The 24,463-nt window shown below is 37.3% G+C and overlaps 1 protein-coding gene across 1 annotated transcript in view; it reads right to left on the bottom strand.

Moving 5' to 3' along the window:
• grin3a (glutamate receptor, ionotropic, N-methyl-D-aspartate 3A) overlaps positions 1-24,463 on the bottom strand; it is a 99,785-nt gene that overhangs the window by 26,334 nt on the left and 48,988 nt on the right. The window contains exon 2 of the mRNA XM_065017120.1: positions 6,880-7,520. Coding sequence (XP_064873192.1) covers positions 6,880-7,520 — 641 coding nt within the window. The remainder of the gene's footprint in view (positions 1-6,879; positions 7,521-24,463) is intronic.

Raw genomic sequence — 24,463 nt, forward strand, 5'->3', positions numbered from 1 at the left:
AGATAAGGGGGACTTTACCTAGCAGGGTCTTGTAGATGACATGGACCCAGTGGGTTTGGCGGCAGTATGAAGCGAGGGCCAGCCAACGAGAGCGTACAGGACGCAATGGTGGGTAGTATATGGGGCTTTGGTGACAAAACGGATTGCACTGTGATAGACTGCATCCAATTTGTTGAGTAGGGTATTGGAGGCTATTTTGTAAATGACATCGCCAAAGTCGAGGATTGGTAGGATGGTCAGTTTTACAAGGGTATGTTTGGCAGCATGAGTGAAGGATGCTTTGTTGCGAAATAGGAAGCCAATTCTAGATTTAACTTTGGATTGGAGATGTTTGATATGGGTCTGGAAGGAGAGTTTACAGTCTAACCAGACACCTAGGTATTTGTAGTTGTCCATGTATTCTAAGTCAGAGCCGTCCAGAGTAGTGATGTTGGACAGGCGGGTAGGTGCAGGTAGCGATCGGTTGAAGAGCATGCATTTAGTTTTACTTGTATTTAAGAGCAATTGGAGGCCACGGAAGGAGGGTTGTATGGCATTGAAGCTATCTATTAGTAAGGGGAGACCAGGGGGAAGATAGGACATATCTATTAGTAAGGGGAGACCAGGGGAAGTTGTATCATATCTATTAGTAAGGGGAGACCAGGGGGAAGTTGTATCATATCTATTAGTAAGGGGAGACCAGGGGAAGTTGTATCATATATATTAGTAAGGGGAGACCAGGGGGAAGTTGTATCATATCTATTAGTAAGGGGAGACCAGGGGGAAGTTGTATCATATCTATTAGTAAGGGGAGACCAGGGGAAGTTGTAACATATCTATTAGTAAGGGGAGACCAGGGGAAGATAGGACATATCTATTAGTAAGGGGGGGAGACCAGGGGAAGTTGTAACATATCTATTAGTAAGGGGAGACCAGGGGAAGTTGTATCATATCTATTAGTGAGGGGAGACCAGGGGAAGATGTATCATATCTATTAGTAATGGGAGACCAGGGGGAAGTTGTATCATATCTATTAGTAAGGGGAGACCAGGGGGAAGATGTATCATATATATTAGTAAGGGGAGACCAGGGGAAGTTGTATCATATCTATTAGTAAGGGGAGACCAGGGGAAGTTGTATCATATCTATTAGTAGGGGAGACCAGGGGAAGTTGTATCATATCTATTAGTAAGGGGGAGACCAGGGAAGTTGGACATATCTATTAGTAAGGGGAGACCAGGGAAGTTGTATCATATCTATTAGTGAGGGGGAGACCAGGGAAGATGTATCATATCTATTAGTGAGGGAGACCAGGGAAGATGTATCATATCTATTAGTAATGGGAGACCAGGGGAAGTTGTATCATATCTATTAGTAAGGGGAGACCAGGGGGAAGATGTATCATATATATTAGTAAGGGGAGACCAGGGGAAGATGTAACATATCTATTAGTAAGGGAGACCAGGGGAAGATGTATCATATCTATTAGTAAGGGGAGACCAGGGGAAGATGTATCATATCTATTAGTAAGGGGAGACCAGGGGGAAGATGTAACATATCTATTAGTAAGGGGAGACCAGGGGGAAGATGTATCATATATATTAGTAAGGGGAGACCAGGGGAAGATGTAACATATCTATTAGTAAGGGAGACCAGGGGGGAAGTTGTAACATATCTATTAGTAAGGGGAGACCAGGGGGAAGTTGTATCATATCTATTAGTAAGGGGAGACCAGGGGGAGTTGTAACATATCTATTAGTAAGGGGAGACCGGGGGAAGTTGTAACATATCTGTTTAAGGGGAGCCCCTCCCCTCCCCTCATCTCTCATATCCTCCCTCTAAGGGAGAAGGGGAACCTGTTTGTTGGGAGACCAGTGGGGAAGATAGTAACACCCTATTCATGAGACCAGGGCCCAGTCTATCACATGGGCTTCCTATGGGGTCATATCTGTTAGTAAGGGGACCAGGGAAGAGTGATGGCTCTCAGAGGAGACCAGGGAAGATCTCCTCCTGGGACGAGATGTAAAACCACTCAGACCTTCAAGGGAGACCGTGTTGTAACATATCTATTGCAGGGAGGGCAGAAAAACAGATGAGGTTATAGGAGAAGGGTACATTTGAGGCTTAGAATTCAGGGGTTAAAGGCCAGAACAGAAAGCCACTCAGGTGATTCTGATGTGGGACTGTCTTCTGTTCATGAATCTCAATGAAATCATATAATTCTTTACACCTGCGCTTGCAGCTGGAGGACACTGTGACTAAACGACTGCAGCAGATAGCATCGTCTTATTAAACCTAGCTACTGAGATGAGCTCTAAGCTGCACAAGCCTGGTTCATTATGTGCCCTTTTGGCAGGGCCTGAGCCCTGATGCCAGGAAAGGTTGTATCTGTGACCTGCTGGTCAAACAGAACCATCATGGGGTCAGACTATAGATATCTCTATCAGGGGGTCAGACTATAGATATCTCTATCAGGGGGTCAGACTATAGATATCTCTATCAGGGGGTCAGACTATAGATATCTCTATCAGGGGTCAGACTATAGATATCTCTATCAGGGGTCAGACTATATATATCACTATGGTCAGACTAGCGGATATCACTATCATGAGGTCAGCTTCCAACGATAGATATCACTATCAGGGGGTCAGACTATATATATCACTATCAGGGGTCAGACTATAAATCACTATCATGGGGTCAGACTATAGATATCTCTATCAGGGGTCAGACTATAGATATCAATATCAGGGGGTCAGACTATAGATATCTCTATCAGGGGGTCAGACTATAGATATCTCTATCAGGGGGTCAGACTATAGATAACACTATCAGGGGTCAGACTATAGATATCTCTATCAGGGGTCAGGGAGATATCACTATCAGGGGTCAGACTATATATATCTCTATCATGGGGTCAGACTATAGATATCTCTATCAGGGAGACTATAGATATCACTATCAGGGGTCAGACTATATATATCACTATTGGGGTCAGACTATAGATATCTCTATCAGGGGCCAGACTATAGATATCACTATCAGGGGTCAGACTATATATATCAGGGGGTCAGACTATAGATATCCCTATCAGGGGTCAGACTATAGATATCAATATCAGGGGTCAGACTATAGATATCTCTATCAGAGTGGGGACTATATATCACTATCATGGGGTCAGACTATAGATATCACTATCAGGGGTCAGACTATAGATATCACTATCAGGGGTCAGACTATATATATCCTATCAGGGGGGTCAGACTATATATATCACTATCAGGGGTCAGACTATAGATATCTATATCAGAGAGTCAGACTATAGATATCTCTATCAGGGGTCAGACTATAGATATCACTATCAGGGGGTCAGACTATAGATATCACTATCAGGGGTCAGACTATATATATCAGGGGAGGACTATATATCACTATCAGGGGTCAGACTATATATATCACTATCAGGGGTCAGACTATAGATATCACTATCAGGGGTCTGGAGACTATAGATATCTCTATCAGGGGTCAGACTATAGATATCACTATCAGGGGGTCAGACTATAGATATCTCTATCAGGGGTCAGACTATAGATATCACTATCAGGGGTCAGACTATAGATATCTCTATCAGGGGTCAGACTTAGATATCTCTATCAGGATGGTCAGACTATAGATATCTATATCAGGGGAGACTATAGATATTCTATCAGGGGTCAGACTATAGATATCACTATCAGGGGGTCAGACTATAGATATCACTATCAGGGGGTCAGACTATATATATCAGGGGGTCAGACTATATATATCACTATCAGGGGGTCAGACTATATATATCACTATCAGGGGGTCAGACTACATATATCACTATCAGGGGGTCAGACTATATATATCACTATCACGGGGTCAGACTATAGATATCACTATCATGGGGTCAGACGATAGATATCACTATCATGGGGTCAGACTATAGATATCTCTATCAGGGGGTCAGACTATAGATATCTCTATCAGGGGGTCAGACTATAGATATCTCTATCAGGGGGTCAGACTATAGATATCTCTATCAGGGGGTCAGACTATAGATATCACTATCAGGGGGTCAGACTATATATATCTCTATCAGGGGTTCAGACTATAGATATCCCTATCAGGGGGTCAGACTATATATATCTCTATCAGGGGGTCAGACTATGTATATCACTATCAGGGGTCAGACTATAGATATCTCTATCAGGGGGTCAGACTATAGATATCACTATCAGGGGTCAGACTATATATATCTCTATCAGGGGTCAGAGGTCAAAAGGAGGGTAGATATCTCTATCAGGGGTCAGACTATAATATCTCTATCAGGGGTCAGACTATAGATATCTCTATCAGGGGTCAGACTATAGATATCTCTATCAGGGGTCAAACTATAGATATCTCTATCATCAGACTATATATCTCTATCAGGGTTAATCTCTTCAGACTATATATACTATCAGGGGTCAGACTATATGATATCTCAGCATATTCAGGGGTCAGACTATAGATATCTCTATCAGGGGTCAGACTAGAATGATCACTATGGAGATGAGGATATCACTATCAGGGGTCAGACTATAGATATCTCTATCAGGGTCAGACGAATAGTCAGACTATAGATATCTCTATCAGGAAGTCAGACTATAGATATCACTATCAGGGGTCAGACTATAGATATCTCTATCAGGGGTCAAACTATAGATATCTATATCCAGACTATAGATATCTGGAACTATCAGGGGTCAGACTATAGATATCTCTATCAGGGGGTCAGACTATAGATATCACTATCAGGGGTCAGACTATAGATATCACTATCAGGGTCAGACTATATATATCAGGGGTCAGACTATATATATCACTATCAGGGGTCAGACTATATATGGATCACTATCAGGTGGTCAGACTACATATATCACTATCAGGGGTCAGACTATATATATCACTAAAATGGGGTCAGACTATAGATATCACTAAGTAGGCGATAGATATCAGTATCATGGGGTCAGACTATAGATATGACTATCATGGGGTCAGACTATAGATATCTCTGAGGGGTCAGGATCCAGACTATAGATATCTCTATCGGGGTCAGACTATAGATATCTCTATCAGGGGGTCAGACTATAGATATCACTATCAGGGGGTCAGACTATATATATCTCTATCAGGGGTTCAGACTATAGATATCCCTATCAGGGGGTCAGACTATATATATCTCTATCAGGGGGTCAGACTATATATATCACTATCAGGGGTCAGACTATAGATATCTCTATCAGGGTTCAGACTATAGATATCACTATTGGGTCAGACTATATATATCTCTAAGTCAGACTATAGATATCCCTATCAGGGGTCAGACTATATATATCTCTGATCAGGGGTCAGACTAATATATCACTATCAGGGGTCAGACTATAGATATCTCTATCAGGGGGTCAGACTATATATATCACTATCATGGGGTCAGACTATAGATATCTCTATCAGGGGGTCAGACTATATATATCACTATCAGGGGGTCAGACTATATATATCACTATCGTGTTGGGGTCAGACTAAAGATATCTCTGTCAGGGGATCAGACTATAGATATCACTATCAGGGGGTCAGACTATATATATCTCTATCAGGGGATCAGACTATAGATATCACTATCAGGGGGTCAGACTATAGATATCACTATCAGGGGGTCAGACTATAGATATCTCTATCATGGGGTCAGACTATAGATATCTCTATCATGGGGTCAGACTATAGATATCACTATCAGGGGTCAGAACTATAGATATCTCTATCTTGGGGGTCAGACTATATATATCACTATCAGGGGTCAGACTATAGATATCTCTATCAGGGGGTCAGACTATAGATATCCCTATCAGGGGGTCAGACTATAGATATCTCTATCAGGGGGTCAGACTATAGATATCTCTATCAGGGGGTCAGACTATAGATATCTCTATCAGGGGGTCAGACTATAGATATCACCATCAGGGGGTCAGACTGTGTATATCTCTATCAGGGGATCAGACTATAGATATCTCTATCAGGGGGTCAGACTATATATATCTCTATCAGGGGGTCAGACTATAGATATCAATATCAGGGGGTCAGACTATAGATATCACTATCAGGGGGTCAGACTATAGATATCAATATCAGGGGGTCAGACTATAGATATCACTATCAGGGGGTCAGACTATAGATATCACTATCAGGGGGTCAGACTATAGATATCACTATCAGGGGGTCAGACTATAGATATCAATATCAGGGCTCAGACTATAGATATCACTATCAGGGGGTCAGACTATAGATATCACCATCAGGGGGTCAGACTGTGTATGTCTGATAGATGGGGCGGCAGGGTAGCCTAGTGGTTAGAGTGTTGGACTGGTAACCGAAAGGTTGCAAGTTCAAATCCCCGAGCTGACAAGGTACAAATCTGTCGTTCTGCCCCTGAACAGGCAGTCAGCCTACTGTTCCTAGGCTGTCATTGAAAATAAGCATTTGTTCTTACCTGACTTACCTAGTTAAATTAAGGTAAAATAAATAAATATTACTATCAGGGGGTCAGACTCTATCAGGTGGTCAGACTATCATTTGTTTTGTTTTTTTACCTTTATTTAACTAGGCAAGTCAGTTAAGGACATGCTCCACACCTGACAGTAAGGGGGATCTCAGCTCTCTGCTTTGGCAAGTTTGTTGTTGTGGAATTTTTACAAGAGACATACAGTATGTCCTCTAGGTTATGTATTTACAGGTATTGACCAATACAGAGCTTTGTTCCTAAACCACTAGGATTAAATCACCACAATCGTCTTTATTAATGCTTATATGAGAAGTGAATCAGCATCAGTACTGCACCTGGACAAATATTTCCCTGAGGTCATGTTCCTGGTCTGGCTGCTCTGTGTATCCATGCAGTTGGTGATGGAGGGGATGAGGGCGAGCTCAGGGGAGCGGTACGCAGCTGACCCCACCACCCGGGCCACCAGCTCCAGCCCATCCTGTATGTAGTGATCCAGGGAGGGAGTCCCCATCCTGCCATGGGCCAGCAGTCCCGCCGGCAGCCCCTCGGTCCTCAGCTCCTCCACGTCCTGCGTGTCCCCCAACACCCAGTGGTACTCTGGCAGCATCAGGCCCAGCTTGGTCACCACGTTAAAGATCCTCTTGATGTCCCGGATGTCGCAGCCGAACGTTACGACTGTAGACGTTGACTCCTTGATGGACTCCAGGTATCCCCGTAGAGAGGTCTGGAAGTCAGCCTTGGAGACAGAGCTGTTGGGGTGAGATCCAGAGGAGGTGGTGTAGGTGGTGATGTTGACCACAGAACCCAGGTGGAACTTGGTGTTGTTACGGAGACGAACAAGGAAGCTAGAAATGTTCCACTCCTGACAGAGCAGGAGGCTGACGTCATACCAGCTGTTGATCACCAGCAGGGAGTAGAGCAGCTCCACCTGGGGCAGGGCCGGGTTCTGCATTGGCATCTGGAAATGGAGAGGGTTCTGAAAAGGACGGAGAGAGGGAGGAAAGGAGGCAGAGCGAGAGATACAGTACCAGTCAAGTTTTTTACTATTTTCTACATTGTAGAATAACAGTGAAGACATCAAAACAATGAAATAACACATATGGAATCATGTAGTAACCAAAAAAGTATTTTTTTAAATAAAACAATTATTTTAGAATGGGAGATTCTTCAAAGTAGCCACCCTTTGCCTTGATGACAGCTTTGCACAATCTTGGCCTTCTCTCAACTCTCCTTCACTCCTCACTACGTGTGCTGCCATAGAAACGGAATCAATAGAACGGGCGTCCCCATTCAAGTCAATGATGGCATAATGGGTGGACTGGTGGCCACTACAAAGAGCAAAGTAGGAAGTAAAAGCAGGAAGTGGACTGGTGGCCACTACAAAGAGCAAAGTAGGAAGTAAAAGCAGGAAGTGGACTGGTGGCCACTACAAAGAGCAAAGTAGGAAGTAAAAGCAGGAAGTGGACTGGTGGCCACTACAAAGAGCAAAGTAGGAAGTAAAAGCAGGAAGTGGACTGGTGGCCACTACAAAGAGCAAAGTAGGAAGTAAAAGCAGGAAGTGGACTGGTGGCCATTACATGAGCAACATCAGTTAACATCATTTGATTGAACATTATAAAATTACCATGGAAATTATGACATCACAATACCAGTACCAATACTATTCATTCTATTTACCAGTCATATTACCAGGGTTAGAGATTCTATTCATTCTATTTACCAGTCATATTACCAGGGTTACAGGTTCTATTCATTCTATTTACCAGGGTTACAGGTTCTATTCATTCTATTTACCAGTCATATTACCAGGGTTAGAGGTTCTATTCATTCTATTTACCAGTCATATTACCAGGGTTAGAGGTTCTATTCATTATATTTACCAGTCATATTACCAGGGTTACAGGTTCTATTCATTATATTTACCAGGGTTAGAGGTTCTATTCATTCTATTTACCAGTCATATTACCAGGGTTACAGGTTCTATTCATTCTATTTACCAGTCATATTACCAGGGTTAGAGGTTCTATTCATTATATTTACCAGTCATATTACCAGGGTTAGAGGTTCTATTCATTCTATTTACCATTCATATTACCAGGGTTAGAGGTTCTATTCATTCTATTTACCAGTCATATTACCAGGGTTAAGGGTTCTATTCATTCTATTTACCAGTCATATTACCAGGGTTAGAGGTTCTATTCATTGTATTTACCAGTCATATTACCAGGGTTAGAGGTTCTATTCATTCTATTTACCAGGGTTACAGGTTCTATTCATTCTATTTACCAGTCATATTACCAGGGTTAGAGGTTCTATTCATTCTATTTACCAGGGTTACAGGTTCTATTAATTCTATTTACCATTCATATTACCAGGGTTAGAGGTTCTATTCATTCTATTTACCAGTCATATTACCAGGGTTAAGGGTTCTATTCATTCTATTTACCAGTCATATTACCAGGGTTAGAGGTTCTATTCATTGTATTTACCAGTCATATTACCAGGGTTAGAGGTTCTATTCATTCTATTTACCAGGGTTACAGGTTCTATTCATTCTATTTACCAGTCATATTACCAGGGTTAGAGGTTCTATTCATTCTATTTACCAGGGTTACAGGTTCTATTAATTCTATTTACCAGTCATATTACCAGGGTTAGAGGTTCTATTCATTATATTTACCAGTCATATTACCAGGGTTAGAGGTTCTATTCATTCTATTTACCAGTCATATTACCAGGGTTAGTGATTCTATTTACCAGTCATATTACCAGGGTTAGAGGTCTATTCATTCTATTTACCAGTCATATTACCAGGGTTACAGGTTCTATTCATTCTATTTACCAGGGTTAGAGGTTCTGTTCATTCTATTTACCAGTCATATTACCAGGGTTACAGGTTCTATTCATTCTATTTACCAGTCATATTACCAGGGTTACAGGTTCTATTCATTCTATTTACCAGTCATATTACCAGGGTTAGAGGTTCTATTCATTATATTTACCAGTCATATTACCAGGGTTACAGGTTCTATTCATTCTATTTAACGGTCATATTACCAGGGTTACAGGGTCTATTCATTCTATTTACCAGGGTTAGAGGTTCTATTCATTCTACTTACCAGTCATATTACCAGGGTTACAGGTTCTATTCATTATATTTACCATTCATATTACCAGGGTTAGAGGTTCTATTCATTCTATTTACCAGTCATATTACCAGGGTTAGAGGTTCCATTCATTCTATTTGCCAGGGTTACAGGTTCTATTCATTCTATTTACCAATCATATGACCAGGGTTAGAGGTTCTATTCATTCTATTCATTCTATTTACCAGTCATATTACCAGGGTTACAGGTTCTATTCATTCTATTTACCATTCATATTACCAGGGTTAGAGGTTCTATTCATTCTATTTACCAGTCATATTACCAGGGTTAAGGGTTCTATTCATTCTATTTACCAGTCATATTACCAGGGTTAGAGGTTCTATTCATTGTATTTACCAGTCATATTACCAGGGTTAGAGGTTCTATTCATTCTATTTACCAGGGTTACAGGTTCTATTCATTCTATTTACCAGTCATATTACCAGGGTTAGAGGTTCTATTCATTCTATTTACCAGGGTTACAGGTTCTATTAATTCTATTTACCATTCATATTACCAGGGTTAGAGGTTCTATTCATTCTATTTACCAGTCATATTACCAGGGTTAAGGGTTCTATTCATTCTATTTACCAGTCATATTACCAGGGTTAGAGGTTCTATTCATTGTATTTACCAGTCATATTACCAGGGTTAGAGGTTCTATTCATTCTATTTACCAGGGTTACAGGTTCTATTCATTCTATTTACCAGTCATATTACCAGGGTTAGAGGTTCTATTCATTCTATTTACCAGGGTTACAGGTTCTATTAATTCTATTTACCAGTCATATTACCAGGGTTAGAGGTTCTATTCATTATATTTACCAGTCATATTACCAGGGTTAGAGGTTCTATTCATTCTATTTACCAGTCATATTACCAGGGTTAGTGATTCTATTTACCAGTCATATTACCAGGGTTAGAGGTCTATTCATTCTATTTACCAGTCATATTACCAGGGTTACAGGTTCTATTCATTCTATTTACCAGGGTTAGAGGTTCTGTTCATTCTATTTACCAGTCATATTACCAGGGTTACAGGTTCTATTCATTCTATTTACCAGTCATATTACCAGGGTTACAGGTTCTATTCATTCTATTTACCAGTCATATTACCAGGGTTAGAGGTTCTATTCATTATATTTACCAGTCATATTACCAGGGTTACAGGTTCTATTCATTCTATTTAACGGTCATATTACCAGGGTTACAGGGTCTATTCATTCTATTTACCAGGGTTAGAGGTTCTATTCATTCTACTTACCAGTCATATTACCAGGGTTACAGGTTCTATTCATTATATTTACCATTCATATTACCAGGGTTAGAGGTTCTATTCATTCTATTTACCAGTCATATTACCAGGGTTAGAGGTTCCATTCATTCTATTTGCCAGGGTTACAGGTTCTATTCATTCTATTTACCAATCATATGACCAGGGTTAGAGGTTCTATTCATTCTATTCATTCTATTTACCAGTCATATTACCAGGGTTACAGGTTCTATTCATTATATTTACCAGTCATATTACCAGGGTTACAGGTTCTATTCAATCTATTTACCAGTCATATTACCAGGGTTAGAGGTTCTATTCATTCTATTTACCAGGGTTACAGGTTCTATTCATTCTATTTACCAGTCATATTACCAGGGTTAGAGGTTCTATTAATTCTATTTACCAGTCATATTACCAGGGTTAGTGATTCTATTTACCAGTCATATTACCAGGGTTAGAGGTCTATTCATTCTATTTACCAGTCATATTACCAGGGTTACAGGTTCTATTCAATCTATTTACCAGTCATATTACCAGGGTTAGAGGTTCTATTCATTCTATTTACCAGTCATATTACCAGGGTTAGAGGTTCTATTCATTCTATTTACCAGTCATATTACCAGGGTTACAGGTTCTATTCATTATATTTACCAGGGTTAGAAGTTCTATTCATTCTATTTACCACTCATATTACCAGGGTTACAGGTTCTATTCATTCTATTTACCAGTCATATTACCAGGGTTAGAGGTTCTATTCATTATATTTAGAAGTCATATTACCAGGGTTACAGGTTCTATTCATTCTATTTACCAGTCATATTACCAGGGTTAGAGGTTCTATTCATTCTATTTACCAGTCATATTAGCAGGGTTACAGGTTCTATTCATTATATTTACCAGTCATATTACCAGGGTTAGAGGTTCTATTCATTCTATTTACCAGGGTTAGAGGTTCTATGCATTCTATTTACCAGTCATATTACGAGGGTTAGAGGTTCTATTCATTCTATTTACCAGTCATATTACCAGGGTTACAGGTTCTATTCATTCTATTTACCAGTCATATTACCAGGGTTAGAGGTTCTATTCATTATATTTACCAGTCATATTACCAGGGTTACAGGTTATATTCATTCTATTTACCATTCATATTACCAGGGTTACAGGTTCTATTCATTCTATTTACCAGTCAAATTACCAGGGTTACAGGTTCTATTCATTATATTTACCAGTCATATTACCAGGGTTACAGGTTCTATTCAATCTATTTACCAGTCATATTACCAGGGTTAGAGGTTCTATTCATTCTATTTACCAGTCATATTAGCAGGGTTACAGGTTCTATTCATTATATTTACCAGTCATATTACCAGGGTTAGAGGTTCTATTCATTCTATTTACCAGGGTTAGAGGTTCTATGCATTCTATTTACCAGTCATATTACGAGGGTTAGAGGTTCTATTCATTCTATTTACCAGTCATATTACCAGGGTTACAGGTTCTATTCATTCTATTTACCAGTCACATTACCAGGGTTAGAGGTTCTATTCATTCTATTTACCAGTCATATTACCAGGGTTACAGGTTATATTCATTCTATTTACCATTCATATAACCAGGGTTACAGGTTCTATTCATTCTATTTACCAGTCAAATTACCAGGGTTAGAGGTTCTATTCATTCTATTTACCAGTCATATTACCAGGGTTACAGGTTCTATTCATTCTATTTACCAGTCATATTACCAGGGTTACAGGTTCTATTCATTCTATTTACCAGTCATATTACCAGGGTTACAGGTTCTATTCATTCTATTTACCAGTCATATTACCAGGGTTACAGGTTCTATTCATTCTATTTACCAGTCATATTAAAAGGGTTAGTGATTCTATTTACCAGTCATATTACCAGGGTTAGAGGTTCTATTCATTCTATTTACCAGTCATATTACCAGGGTTACAGGTTCTATTCATTCTATTTACCAGTCATATTACCAGGGTTAGAGGTTCTATACATTCTATTTACCAGTCATATTACCAGGGTTAGAGGTTCTATTCATTCTATTTACCAGTCATATTACCAGGGTTAAGGGTTCTATTCATTCTATTTAATGGTCATATTACCAGGGTTACAGGTTCTATTCATTCTATTTACCAGTCATATTACCAGGGTTAGTGATTCTATTTACCAGTCATATTACCAGGGTTAGAGGTTCTATTCATTCTATTTAACAGTCATATTACCAGGGTTACATGGTCTATTCATTCTATTTACCAGGGTTAGAGGTTCTATTCATTCTATTTATCAGTCATATTACCAGGGTTACAGGTTCTATTCATTCTATTTACCAGTCATATTACCAGGGTTAGAGGTTCTATTCATTATATTTACCAGTCATATTACCAGGGTTACAGGGTCTATTCATTCTATTTACCAGTCATATTACCAGGGTTAGAGGTTCTATTCATTCTATTTACCAGTCATATTACCAGGGTTACATGTTCTATTCATTCTATTTACCAGTCATATTACCAGGGTTACAGGTTCTATTCATTATATTTACCAGTCACATTACCAGGGTTAGAGGTTCTATTCATTCTATTTACCATTCATATTACCAGGGTTAGAGGTTCTATTCATTCTATTTACCAGTCATATTACCAGGGTTAGAGGTTCTATTCATTATATTTACCAGTCATATTACCAGGGTTACAGGTTCTATTCATTCTATTTACCAGTCATATTACCAGGGTTACAGGTTCTATTCATTCTATTTACCAGTCATATTACCAGGGTAACAGGTTCTATTCATTATATTTACCAGTCATATTACCAGGGTTACAGGGTCTATTCATTCTATTTAACAAGGTTACAGGTTCTATTCATTATATTTACCAGTCATATTAACAGGGTTACAGGTTCTATTCATTTATTTACCAGTCATATTACCAGGGTTAGAGGTTCTATTCATTCTATTTACCAGTCATATTACCAGGGTTACAGGTTCTATTCATTCTATTTACCAGTCATATTACCAGGGTTAGAGGTTCTATTCATTCTATTTACCAGTCATATTACCAGGGTTACAGGTTCTATTCATTATATTTACCAGTCACATTATCAGGGTTAGAGGTTCTATTCATTCTTTTTACCATTCATATTACCAGGGTTAGAGGTTCTATTCATTCTATTTACCAGTCATATTACCAGGGTTACAGGTTCTATTCATTCTATTTACCAGTCATATTACCAGGGTTAGAGGTTCTATTCATTCTATTTACCAGTCATATTAGCAGGGTTACAGGTTCTATTCATTATATTTACCAGTCATATTACCAGGGTTAGAGGTTCTATTCATTCTATTTACCAGGGTTAGAGGATCTATGCATTCTATTTACCAGTCATATTACGAGGGTTAGAGGTTCTATTCATTCTATTTACCAGTCACATTACCAGGGTTAGAGGTTCTATTCATTCTATTTACCAGTCATATTACCAGGGTTACAGGTTCTATTCATTCTATTTACCAGTCATATTACCAGGGTTACAGGTTCTATTCATTCTATTTACCAGTCATATTACCAGGGTTAGAGGTTCTATTCATTCTATTTACCAGTCATATTACCAGGGTTACAGGTTCTATTCATTCTATTTACCAGTCATATTACCAGGGTTACAGGTTCTATTCATTATATTTACCAGTCATATTACCAGGGTTACAGGTTCTATTCATTCTATTTACCAGTCATATTACCAGGGTTACAGGTTCTATTCATTCTATTTACCAGTCATATTACCAGGGTTAGTGGTTCTATTCATTCTATTTACCAGTCATATTACCAGGGTTAGAGGTTCTATTCATTCTATTTACCAGTCATATTACCAGGGTTACAGGTTCTATTCATTCTATTTACCAGGGTTAGAGGTTCTGTTCATTCTATTTACCAGTCATATTACCAGGGTTACAGGTTCTATTCATTCTATTTACCAGTCATATTACCAGGGTTAGAGGTTCTATTCATTCTATTTAGAAGTCATGTTACCAGGGTTACAGGTTCTATTCATTCTATTTACCAGTCATATTATCAGGGTTAGAGGTTCTATTCATTCTATTTACCAGTCATATTACCAGGGTTACAGGTTCTATTCATTCTATTTACCAGTCATATTACCAGGGTTAGAGGTTCTATTCATTCTATTTACCATTCATATTACCAGGGTTAGAGGTTCTATTCATTCTATTTACCAGTCATATTACCAGGGTTACAGGTTCTATTCATTCTATTTACCAGTCATATTATCAGGGTTACAGGTTCTATTCATTATATTTACCAGGGTTAGAGGTTCTATTCATTCTATTTACCAGTCATATTACCAGGGTTACAGGTTCTATTCATTATATTTACCAGTCACATTACCAGGGTTAGAGGTTCTATTCATTCTATTTACCAGTCATATTACCAGGGTAACAGGTTCTATTCATTCTATTTACCAGTCATATTACCAGGGTTACAGGTTCTATTCATTCTATTTACCAGTCATATTAAAAGGGTTAGTGATTCTATTTACCAGTCATATTACCAGGGTTACAGGTTCTATTCATTCTATTTACCAGTCATATTACCAGGGTTACAGGTTCTATTCATTCTATTTACCAGTCATATTAAAAGGGTTAGTGATTCTATTTACCAGTCATATTACCAGGGTTACAGGTTCTATTCATTCTATTTACCAGTCATATTACCAGGGTTACAGGTTCTATTCATTCTATTTACCAGTCATATTACCAGGGTTAGAGGTTCTATTCATTCTATTTACCAGTCATATTACCAGGGTTACAGGTTCTATTCATTCTATTTACCAGTCATATTACCAGGGTTACAGGTTCTATTCATTCTATTTACCAGTCATATTACCAGGGTTAGTGATTCTATTTACCAGTCATATTACCAGGGTTAGAGGTTCTATTCATTCTATTTACCAGTCATATTACCAGGGTTACAGGTTCTATTCATTCTATTTACCAGTCATATTACCAGGGTTAGAGGTTCTATACATTCTATTTACCAGTCATATTACCAGGGTTAGAGGTTCTATTCATTCTATTTACCAGTCATATTACCAGGGTTAAGGGTTCTATTCATTCTATTTAATGGTCATATTACCAGGGTTACAGGTTCTATTCATTCTATTTACCAGTCATATTACCAGGGTTAGTGATTCTATTTACCAGTCATATTACCAGGGTTAGAGGTTCTATTCATTCTATTTAACAGTCATATTACCAGGGTTACATGGTCTATTCATTCTATTTACCAGGGTTAGAGGTTCTATTCATTCTATTTACCAGTCATATTACCAGGGTTACAGGTTCTATTCATTCTATTTACCAGTCATATTACCAGGGTTAGAGGTTCTATTCATTATATTTACCAGTCATATTACCAGGGTTACAGGGTCTATTCATTCTATTTACCAGTCATATTACCAGGGTTAGAGGTTCTATTCATTCTATTTACCAGTCATATTACCAGGGTTACATGTTCTATTCATTATATTTACCAGTCATATTACCAGGGTTACAGGTTCTATTCATTATATTTACCAGTCACATTACCAGGGTTAGAGGTTCTATTCATTCTATTTACCATTCATATTACCAGGGTTAGAGGTTCTATTCATTCTATTTACCAGTCATATTACCAGGGTTAGAGGTTCTATTCATTATATTTACCAGTCATATTACCAGGGTTACAGGTTCTATTCATTCTATTTACCAGTCATATTACCAGGGTTACAGGTTCTATTCATTCTATTTACCAGTCATATTACCAGGGTAACAGGTTCTATTCATTATATTTACCAGTCATATTACCAGGGTTAGGTTCTATTCTATTCATTCTATTTAACAAGGTTACAGGTTCTATTCATTATATTTACCAGTCATATTAACAGGGTTACAGGTTCTATTCATTTATTTACCAGTCATATTACCAGGGTTAGAGGTTCTATTCATTCTATTTACCAGTCATATTACCAGGGTTACAGGTTCTATTCATTCTATTTACCAGTCATATTACCAGGGTTAGAGGTTCTATTCATTCTATTTACCAGTCATATTACCAGGGTTACAGGTTCTATTCATTATATTTACCAGTCATATTACCAGGGTTAGAGGTTCTATTCATTCTTTTACCATTCATATTACCAGGGTTAGAGGTTCTATTCATTCTATTTACCAGTCATATTACCAGGGTTACAGGTTCTATTCATTCTATTTACCAGTCATATTACCAGGGTTAGAGGTTCTATTCATTCTATTTACCAGTCATATTAGCAGGGTTACAGGTTCTATTCATTATATTTACCAGTCATATTACCAGGGTTAGAGGTTATATTCATTCTATTTACCAGGGTTAGAGGATCTATCATTCTATTTACCAGTCATATTACGAGGGTTAGAGGTTCTATTCATTCTATTTACCAGTCATATTACCAGGGTTACAGGTTCTATTCATTCTATTTACCAGTCATATTACCAGGGTTAGAGGTTCTATTCATTCTATTTACCAGTCATATTACCAGGGTTACAGGTTCTATTCATTCTATTTACCAGTCATATTACCAGGGTTACAGGTTCTATTCATTATATTTACCAGTCATATTACCAGGGTTACAGGTTCTATTCATTCTATTTACCAGTCATATTACCAGGGTTACAGGTTCTATTCATTCTATTTACCAGTCATATTACCAGGGTTAGTGGTTCTATTCATTCTATTTACCAGTCATATTACCAGGGTTAGAGGTTCTATTCATTCTATTTACCAGTCATATTACCAGGGTTACAGGTTCTATTCATTATATTTACCAGGGTTAGAGGTTCTGTTCATTCTATTTACCAGTCATATTACCAGGGTTACAGGTTCTATTCATTCTATTTACCAGTCATATTACCAGGGTTAGAGGTTCTATTCATTCTATTTAGAAGTCATGTTACCAGGGTTACAGGTTCTATTCATTCTATTTACCAGTCATATTATCAGGGTTAGAGGTTCTATTCATTCTATTTACCAGTCATATTACCAGGGTTACAGGTTCTATTCATTCTATTTACCAGTCATATTACCAGGGTTAGAGGTTCTATTCATTCTATTTACCATTCATATTACCAGGGTTAGAGGTTCTATTCATTCTATTTACCAGTCATATTACCAGGGTTACAGGTTCTATTCATTCTATTTACCAGTCATATTATCAGGGTTACAGGTTCTATTCATTATATTTACCAGGGTTAGAGGTTCTATTCATTCTATTTACCAGTCATATTACCAGGGTTACAGGTTCTATTCATTATATTTACCAGTCACATTACCAGGGTTAGAGGTTCTATTCATTCTATTTACCAGTCATATTACCAGGGTAACAGGTTCTATTCATTATATTTACCAGTCATATTACCAGGGTTACAGGTTCTATTCATTCTATTTACCAGTCATATTACCAGGGTTAGAGGTTCTATTCATTCTATTTACCAGTCATATTACCAGGGTTACAGGTTCTATTCATTCTATTTACCAGTCATATTACCAGGGTTACAGGTTCTATTCATTCTATTTACCAGTCATATTACCAGGGTAACAGGTTCTATTCATTATATTTACCAGTCATATTACCAGGGTTACAGGTTCCATTCATTCTATTTACCAGTCATATTACCAGGGTTAGAGGTTCTATTCATTCTATTTACCAGTCATATTACCAGGGTAAAAGGGTTATTGATTCTATTTACCAGTCATATTACCAGGGTTAGAGGTTCTATTCATTCTATTTACCAGTCATATTACCAGGGTTACAGGTTCTATTCATTCTATTTACCAGTCATATTACCAGGGTTAGAGGTTCTATTCATTCTATTTACCAGTCATATTACCAGGGTTAGAGGTTCTATTCATTCTATTTACCAGTCATATTACCAGGGTTAAGGGTTCTATTCATTCTATTTAATGGTCATATTACCAGGGTTACAGGATCTATTCATTCTATTTACCAGTCATATTACCAGGGTTAGTGATTCTATTTACCAGTCATATTACCAGGGTTAGAGGTTCTATTCATTCTATTTAACAGTCATATTACCAGGGTTACATGGTTCTATTCATTCTATTTACCAGGGTTAGAGGTTCTATTCATTCTATTTACCAGTCATATTACCAGGGTTACAGGTTCTATTCATTATATTTACCAGTCATATTACCAGGGTTAGAGGTTCTATTCATTCTATTTACCAGTCATATTACCAGGGTTAGAGGTTCTATTCATTCTATTTACCAGTCATATTACCAGGGTTACAGGTTCTATTCATTCTATTTATGGTCATATTACCAGGGTTACAGGATCTATTCATTCTATTTACCAGTCATATTACCAGGGTTAGTGATTCTATTTACCAGTCATATTACTAGGGTTAGAGGTTCTATTCATTCTATTTAACAGTCATATTACCAGGGTTACAGGTTCTATTCATTATATTTACCAGTCATATTACCAGGGTTAGAGGTTCTATTCATTATATTTACCAGTCATATTACCAGGGTTACAGGGTCTATTCATTCTATTTACCAGTCATATTACCAGGGTTAGAGGTTCTATTCATTATATTTACCAATCATATTACCAGGGTTACAGGTTCTATTCATTCTATTTACCAGTCATATTACCAGGGTTACATGTTCTATTCATTCTATTTACCAGTCATATTACCAGGGTTACAGGTTCTATTCATTATATTTACCAGTCATATTACCAGGGTTAGAGGTTCTATTCATTATATTTACCAGTCATATTACCAGGGTTAGAGGTTCTATTCATTCTATTTACCAGTCATATTACCAGGGTTAGAGGTTCTATTCATTCTATTTACCAGTCATATTACCAGGGTTACAGGTTCTATTCATTCTATTTACCAGTCATATTAAAAGGGTTAGTGATTCTATTTACCAGTCATATTACCAGGGTTAGAGGTTCTATTCATTCTATTTACCAGTCATATTACCAGGGTAACAGGTTCTATTCATTATATTTACCAGTCATATTACCAGGGTTACAGGTTCCATTCATTCTATTTACCAGTCATATTACCAGGGTTAGAGGTTCTATTCATTCTATTTACCAGTCATATTAAAAGGGTTAGTGATTCTATTTACCAGTCATATTACCAGGGTTAGAGGTTCTATTCATTCTATTTACCAGTCATATTACCAGGGTTACAGGTTCTATTCATTCTATTTACCAGTCATATTACCAGGGTTAGAGGTTCTATTCATTCTATTTACCAGTCATATTACCAGGGTTAGAGGTTCTATTCATTCTATTTACCAGTCATATTACCAGGGTTAAGGGTTCTATTCATTCTATTTAATGGTCATATTACCAGGGTTACAGGATCTATTCATTCTATTTACCAGTCATATTACCAGGGTTAGTGATTCTATTTACCAGTCATATTACTAGGGTTAGAGGTTCTATTCATTCTATTTAACAGTCATATTACCAGGGTTACATGGTCTATTCATTCTATTTACCAGGGTTAGAGGTTCTATTCATTCTATTTACCAGTCATATTACCAGGGTTACAGGTTCTATTCATTATATTTACCAGTCATATTACCAGGGTTAGAGGTTCTATTCATTATATTTACCAGTCATATTACCAGGGTTACAGGGTCTATTCATTCTATTTACCAGTCATATTACCAGGGTTAGAGGTTCTATTCATTATATTTACCAATCATATTACCAGGGTTACAGGTTCTATTCATTCTATTTACCAGTCATATTACCAGGGTTACATGTTCTATTCATTCTATTTACCAGTCATATTACCAGGGTTACAGGTTCTATTCATTATATTTACCAGTCACATTACCAGGGTTAGAGGTTCTATTCATTCTATTTACCATTCATATTACCAGGGTTAGAGGTTCTATTCATTCTATTTACCAGTCATATTACCAGGGTTAGAGGTTCTATTCATTATATTTACCAGTCATATTACCAGGGTTACAGGTTCTATTCATTCTATTTACCAGTCATATTACCAGGGTAACAGGGTCTATTCATTCTATTTACCAGTCATATTACCAGGGTTACAGGGTCTATTCATTCTATTTACCAGTCATATTACCAGGGTTAGAGGTTCTATTCATTCTATTTACCAGTCATATTACCAGGGTTACATGTTCTATTCATTCTATTTACCAGTCATATTACCAGGGTTACAGGTTCTATTCATTATATTTACCAGTCACATTACCAGGGTTAGAGGTTCTATTCATTCTATTTACCATTCATATTACCAGGGTTAGAGGTTCTATTCATTCTATTTACCAGTCATATTACCAGGGTTAGAGGTTCTATTCATTCTATTTACCAGTCATATTACCAGGGTTACAGGTTCTATTCATTCTATTTACCAGTCATATTACCAGGGTTACAGGTTCTATTCATTCTATTTACCAGTCATATTACCAGGGTAACAGGTTCTATTCATTATATTTACCAGTCATATTACCAGGGTTACAGGGTCTATTCATTCTATTTAACAAGGTTACAGGTTCTATTCATTATATTTACCAGTCATATTAACAGGGTTACAGGTTCTATTCATTTATTTACCAGTCATATTACCAGGGTTAGAGGTTCTATTCATTCTATTTACCAGTCATATTACCAGGGTTACAGGTTCTATTCATTCTATTTACCAGTCATATTACCAGGGTTAGAGGTTCTATTCATTCTATTTACCAGTCATATTACCAGGGTTACAGGTTCTATTCATTATATTTACCAGTCACATTACCAGGGTTAGAGGTTATATTCATTCTTTTTACCATTCATATTACCAGGGTTAGAGGTTCTATTCATTCTATTTACCAGTCATATTACCAGGGTTACAGGTTATATTAATTCTATTTACCAGTCATATTACCAGGGTTAGAGGTTCTATTCATTCTATTTACCAGTCATATTACCAGGGTTACAGGTTCTATTCATTATATTTACCAGTCATATTACCAGGGTTAGAGGTTCTATTCATTCTATTTACCAGGGTTAGAGGATCTATGCATTCTATTTACCAGTCATATTACGAGGGTTAGAGGTTCTATTCATTCTATTTACCAGTCATATTACCAGGGTTACAGGTTCTATTCATTCTATTTACCAGTCACATTACCAGGGTTAGAGGTTCTATTCATTCTATTTACCAGTCATATTACCAGGGTTACAGGTTCTATTCATTCTATTTACCAGTCATATTACCAGGGTTACAGGTTCTATTCATTATATTTACCAGTCATATTACCAGGGTTACAGGTTCTATTCATTCTATTTACCAGTCATATTACCAGGGTTACAGGTTCTATTCATTCTATTTACCAGTCATATTACCAGGGTTAGTGGTTCTATTCATTCTATTTACCAGTCATATTACCAGGGTTAGAGGTTCTATTCATTCTATTTACCAGTCATATTACCAGGGTTACAGGTTCTATTCATTATATTTACCAGGGTTAGAGGTTCTGTTCATTCTATTTACCAGTCATATTACCAGGGTTACAGGTTCTATTCATTCTATTTACCAGTCATATTACCAGGGTTAGAGGTTCTATTCATTCTATTTAGAAGTCATGTTACCAGGGTTACAGGTTCTATTCATTCTATTTACCAGTCATATTATCAGGGTTAGAGGTTCTATTCATTCTATTTACCAGTCATATTACCAGGGTTACAGGTTCTATTCATTCTATTTACCAGTCATATTACCAGGGTTAGAGGTTCTATTCATTCTATTTACCAGTCATATTACCAGGGTTAGAGGTTCTATTCATTCTATTTACCAGTCATATTACCAGGGTTACAGGTTCTATTCATTCTATTTACCAGTCATATTATCAGGGTTACAGGTTCTATTCATTATATTTACCAGGGTTAGAGGTTCTATTCATTCTATTTACCAGTCATATTACCAGGGTTACAGGTTCTATTCATTATATTTACCAGTCACATTACCAGGGTTAGAGGTTCTATTCATTCTATTTACCATTCATATTACCAGGGTTAGAGGTTCTATTCATTATATTTACCAGTCATATTACCAGGGTTACAGGTTCTATTCATTCTATTTACCAGTCATATTACCAGGGTTAGAGGTTCTATTCATTCTATTTACCAGTCATATTACCAGGGTTACAGGTTCTATTCATTCTATTTACCAGTCATATTACCAGGGTTACAGGTTCTATTCATTCTATTTACCAGTCATATTAAAAGGGTTAGTTCTATTCATTCTATTTACCATTCATATTACCAGGGTTAGAGGTTCTATTCATTCTATTTACCAGTCATATTACCAGGGTTAGAGGTTCTATTCATTATATTTACCAGTCATATTACCAGGGTTACAGGTTCTATTCATTCTATTTACCAGTCAAATTACCAGGGTTAGAGGTTCTATTCATTCTATTTACCAGTCATATTACCAGGGTAACAGGTTCTATTCATTATATTTACCAGTCATATTACCAGGGTTACAGGTTCTATTCATTCTATTTACCAGTCATATTACCAGGGTTAGAGGTTCTATTCATTCTATTTACCAGTCATATTACCAGGGTTACAGGTTCTATTCATTCTATTTACCAGTCCAGTCATTCTATTACCAGGGTTAGAGGTTCTATTCATTCTATTTACCAGTCATATTACCAGGGTTACAGGTTCTATTCATTCTATTTACCAGTCATATTACCAGGGTTAGAGGTTCTATTCATTCTATTTACCAGTCATATTACCAGGGTTAGAGGTTCTATTCATTCTATTTACCAGTCATATTACCAGGGTTAGAGGTTCTATTCATTCTATTTAATGGTCATATTACCAGGGTTACAGGATCTATTCATTCTATTTACCAGTCATATTACCAGGGTTAGTGATTCTATTTACCAGTCATATTACCAGGGTTAGAGGTTCTATTCATTCTATTTAACAGTCATATTACCAGGGTTACATGGTCTATTCATTCTATTTACCAGGGTTAGAGGTTCTATTCATTCTATTTACCAGTCATATTACCAGGGTTACAGGTTCTATTCATTATATTTACCAGTCATATTACCAGGGTTAGAGGTTCTATTCATTATATTTACCAGTCATATTACCAGGGTTACAGGTTCTATTCATTCTATTTACCAGTCATATTACCAGGGTTAGAGGTTCTATTCATTATATTTACCAATCATATTACCAGGGTTACAGGTTCTATTCATTATATTTACCAGTCATATTACCAGGGTTACAGGTTCTATTCATTCTATTTACCAGTCATATTACCAGGGTTACAGGTTCTATTCATTATATTTACCAGTCACATTACCAGGGTTAGAGGTTCTATTCATTCTATTTACCATTCATATTACCAGGGTTAGAGGTTCTATTCAT

Source organism: Oncorhynchus nerka, linkage group LG4 (assembly GCF_034236695.1).
Source record: "Oncorhynchus nerka isolate Pitt River linkage group LG4, Oner_Uvic_2.0, whole genome shotgun sequence".
NCBI lineage: Eukaryota > Metazoa > Chordata > Actinopteri > Salmoniformes > Salmonidae > Oncorhynchus > Oncorhynchus nerka.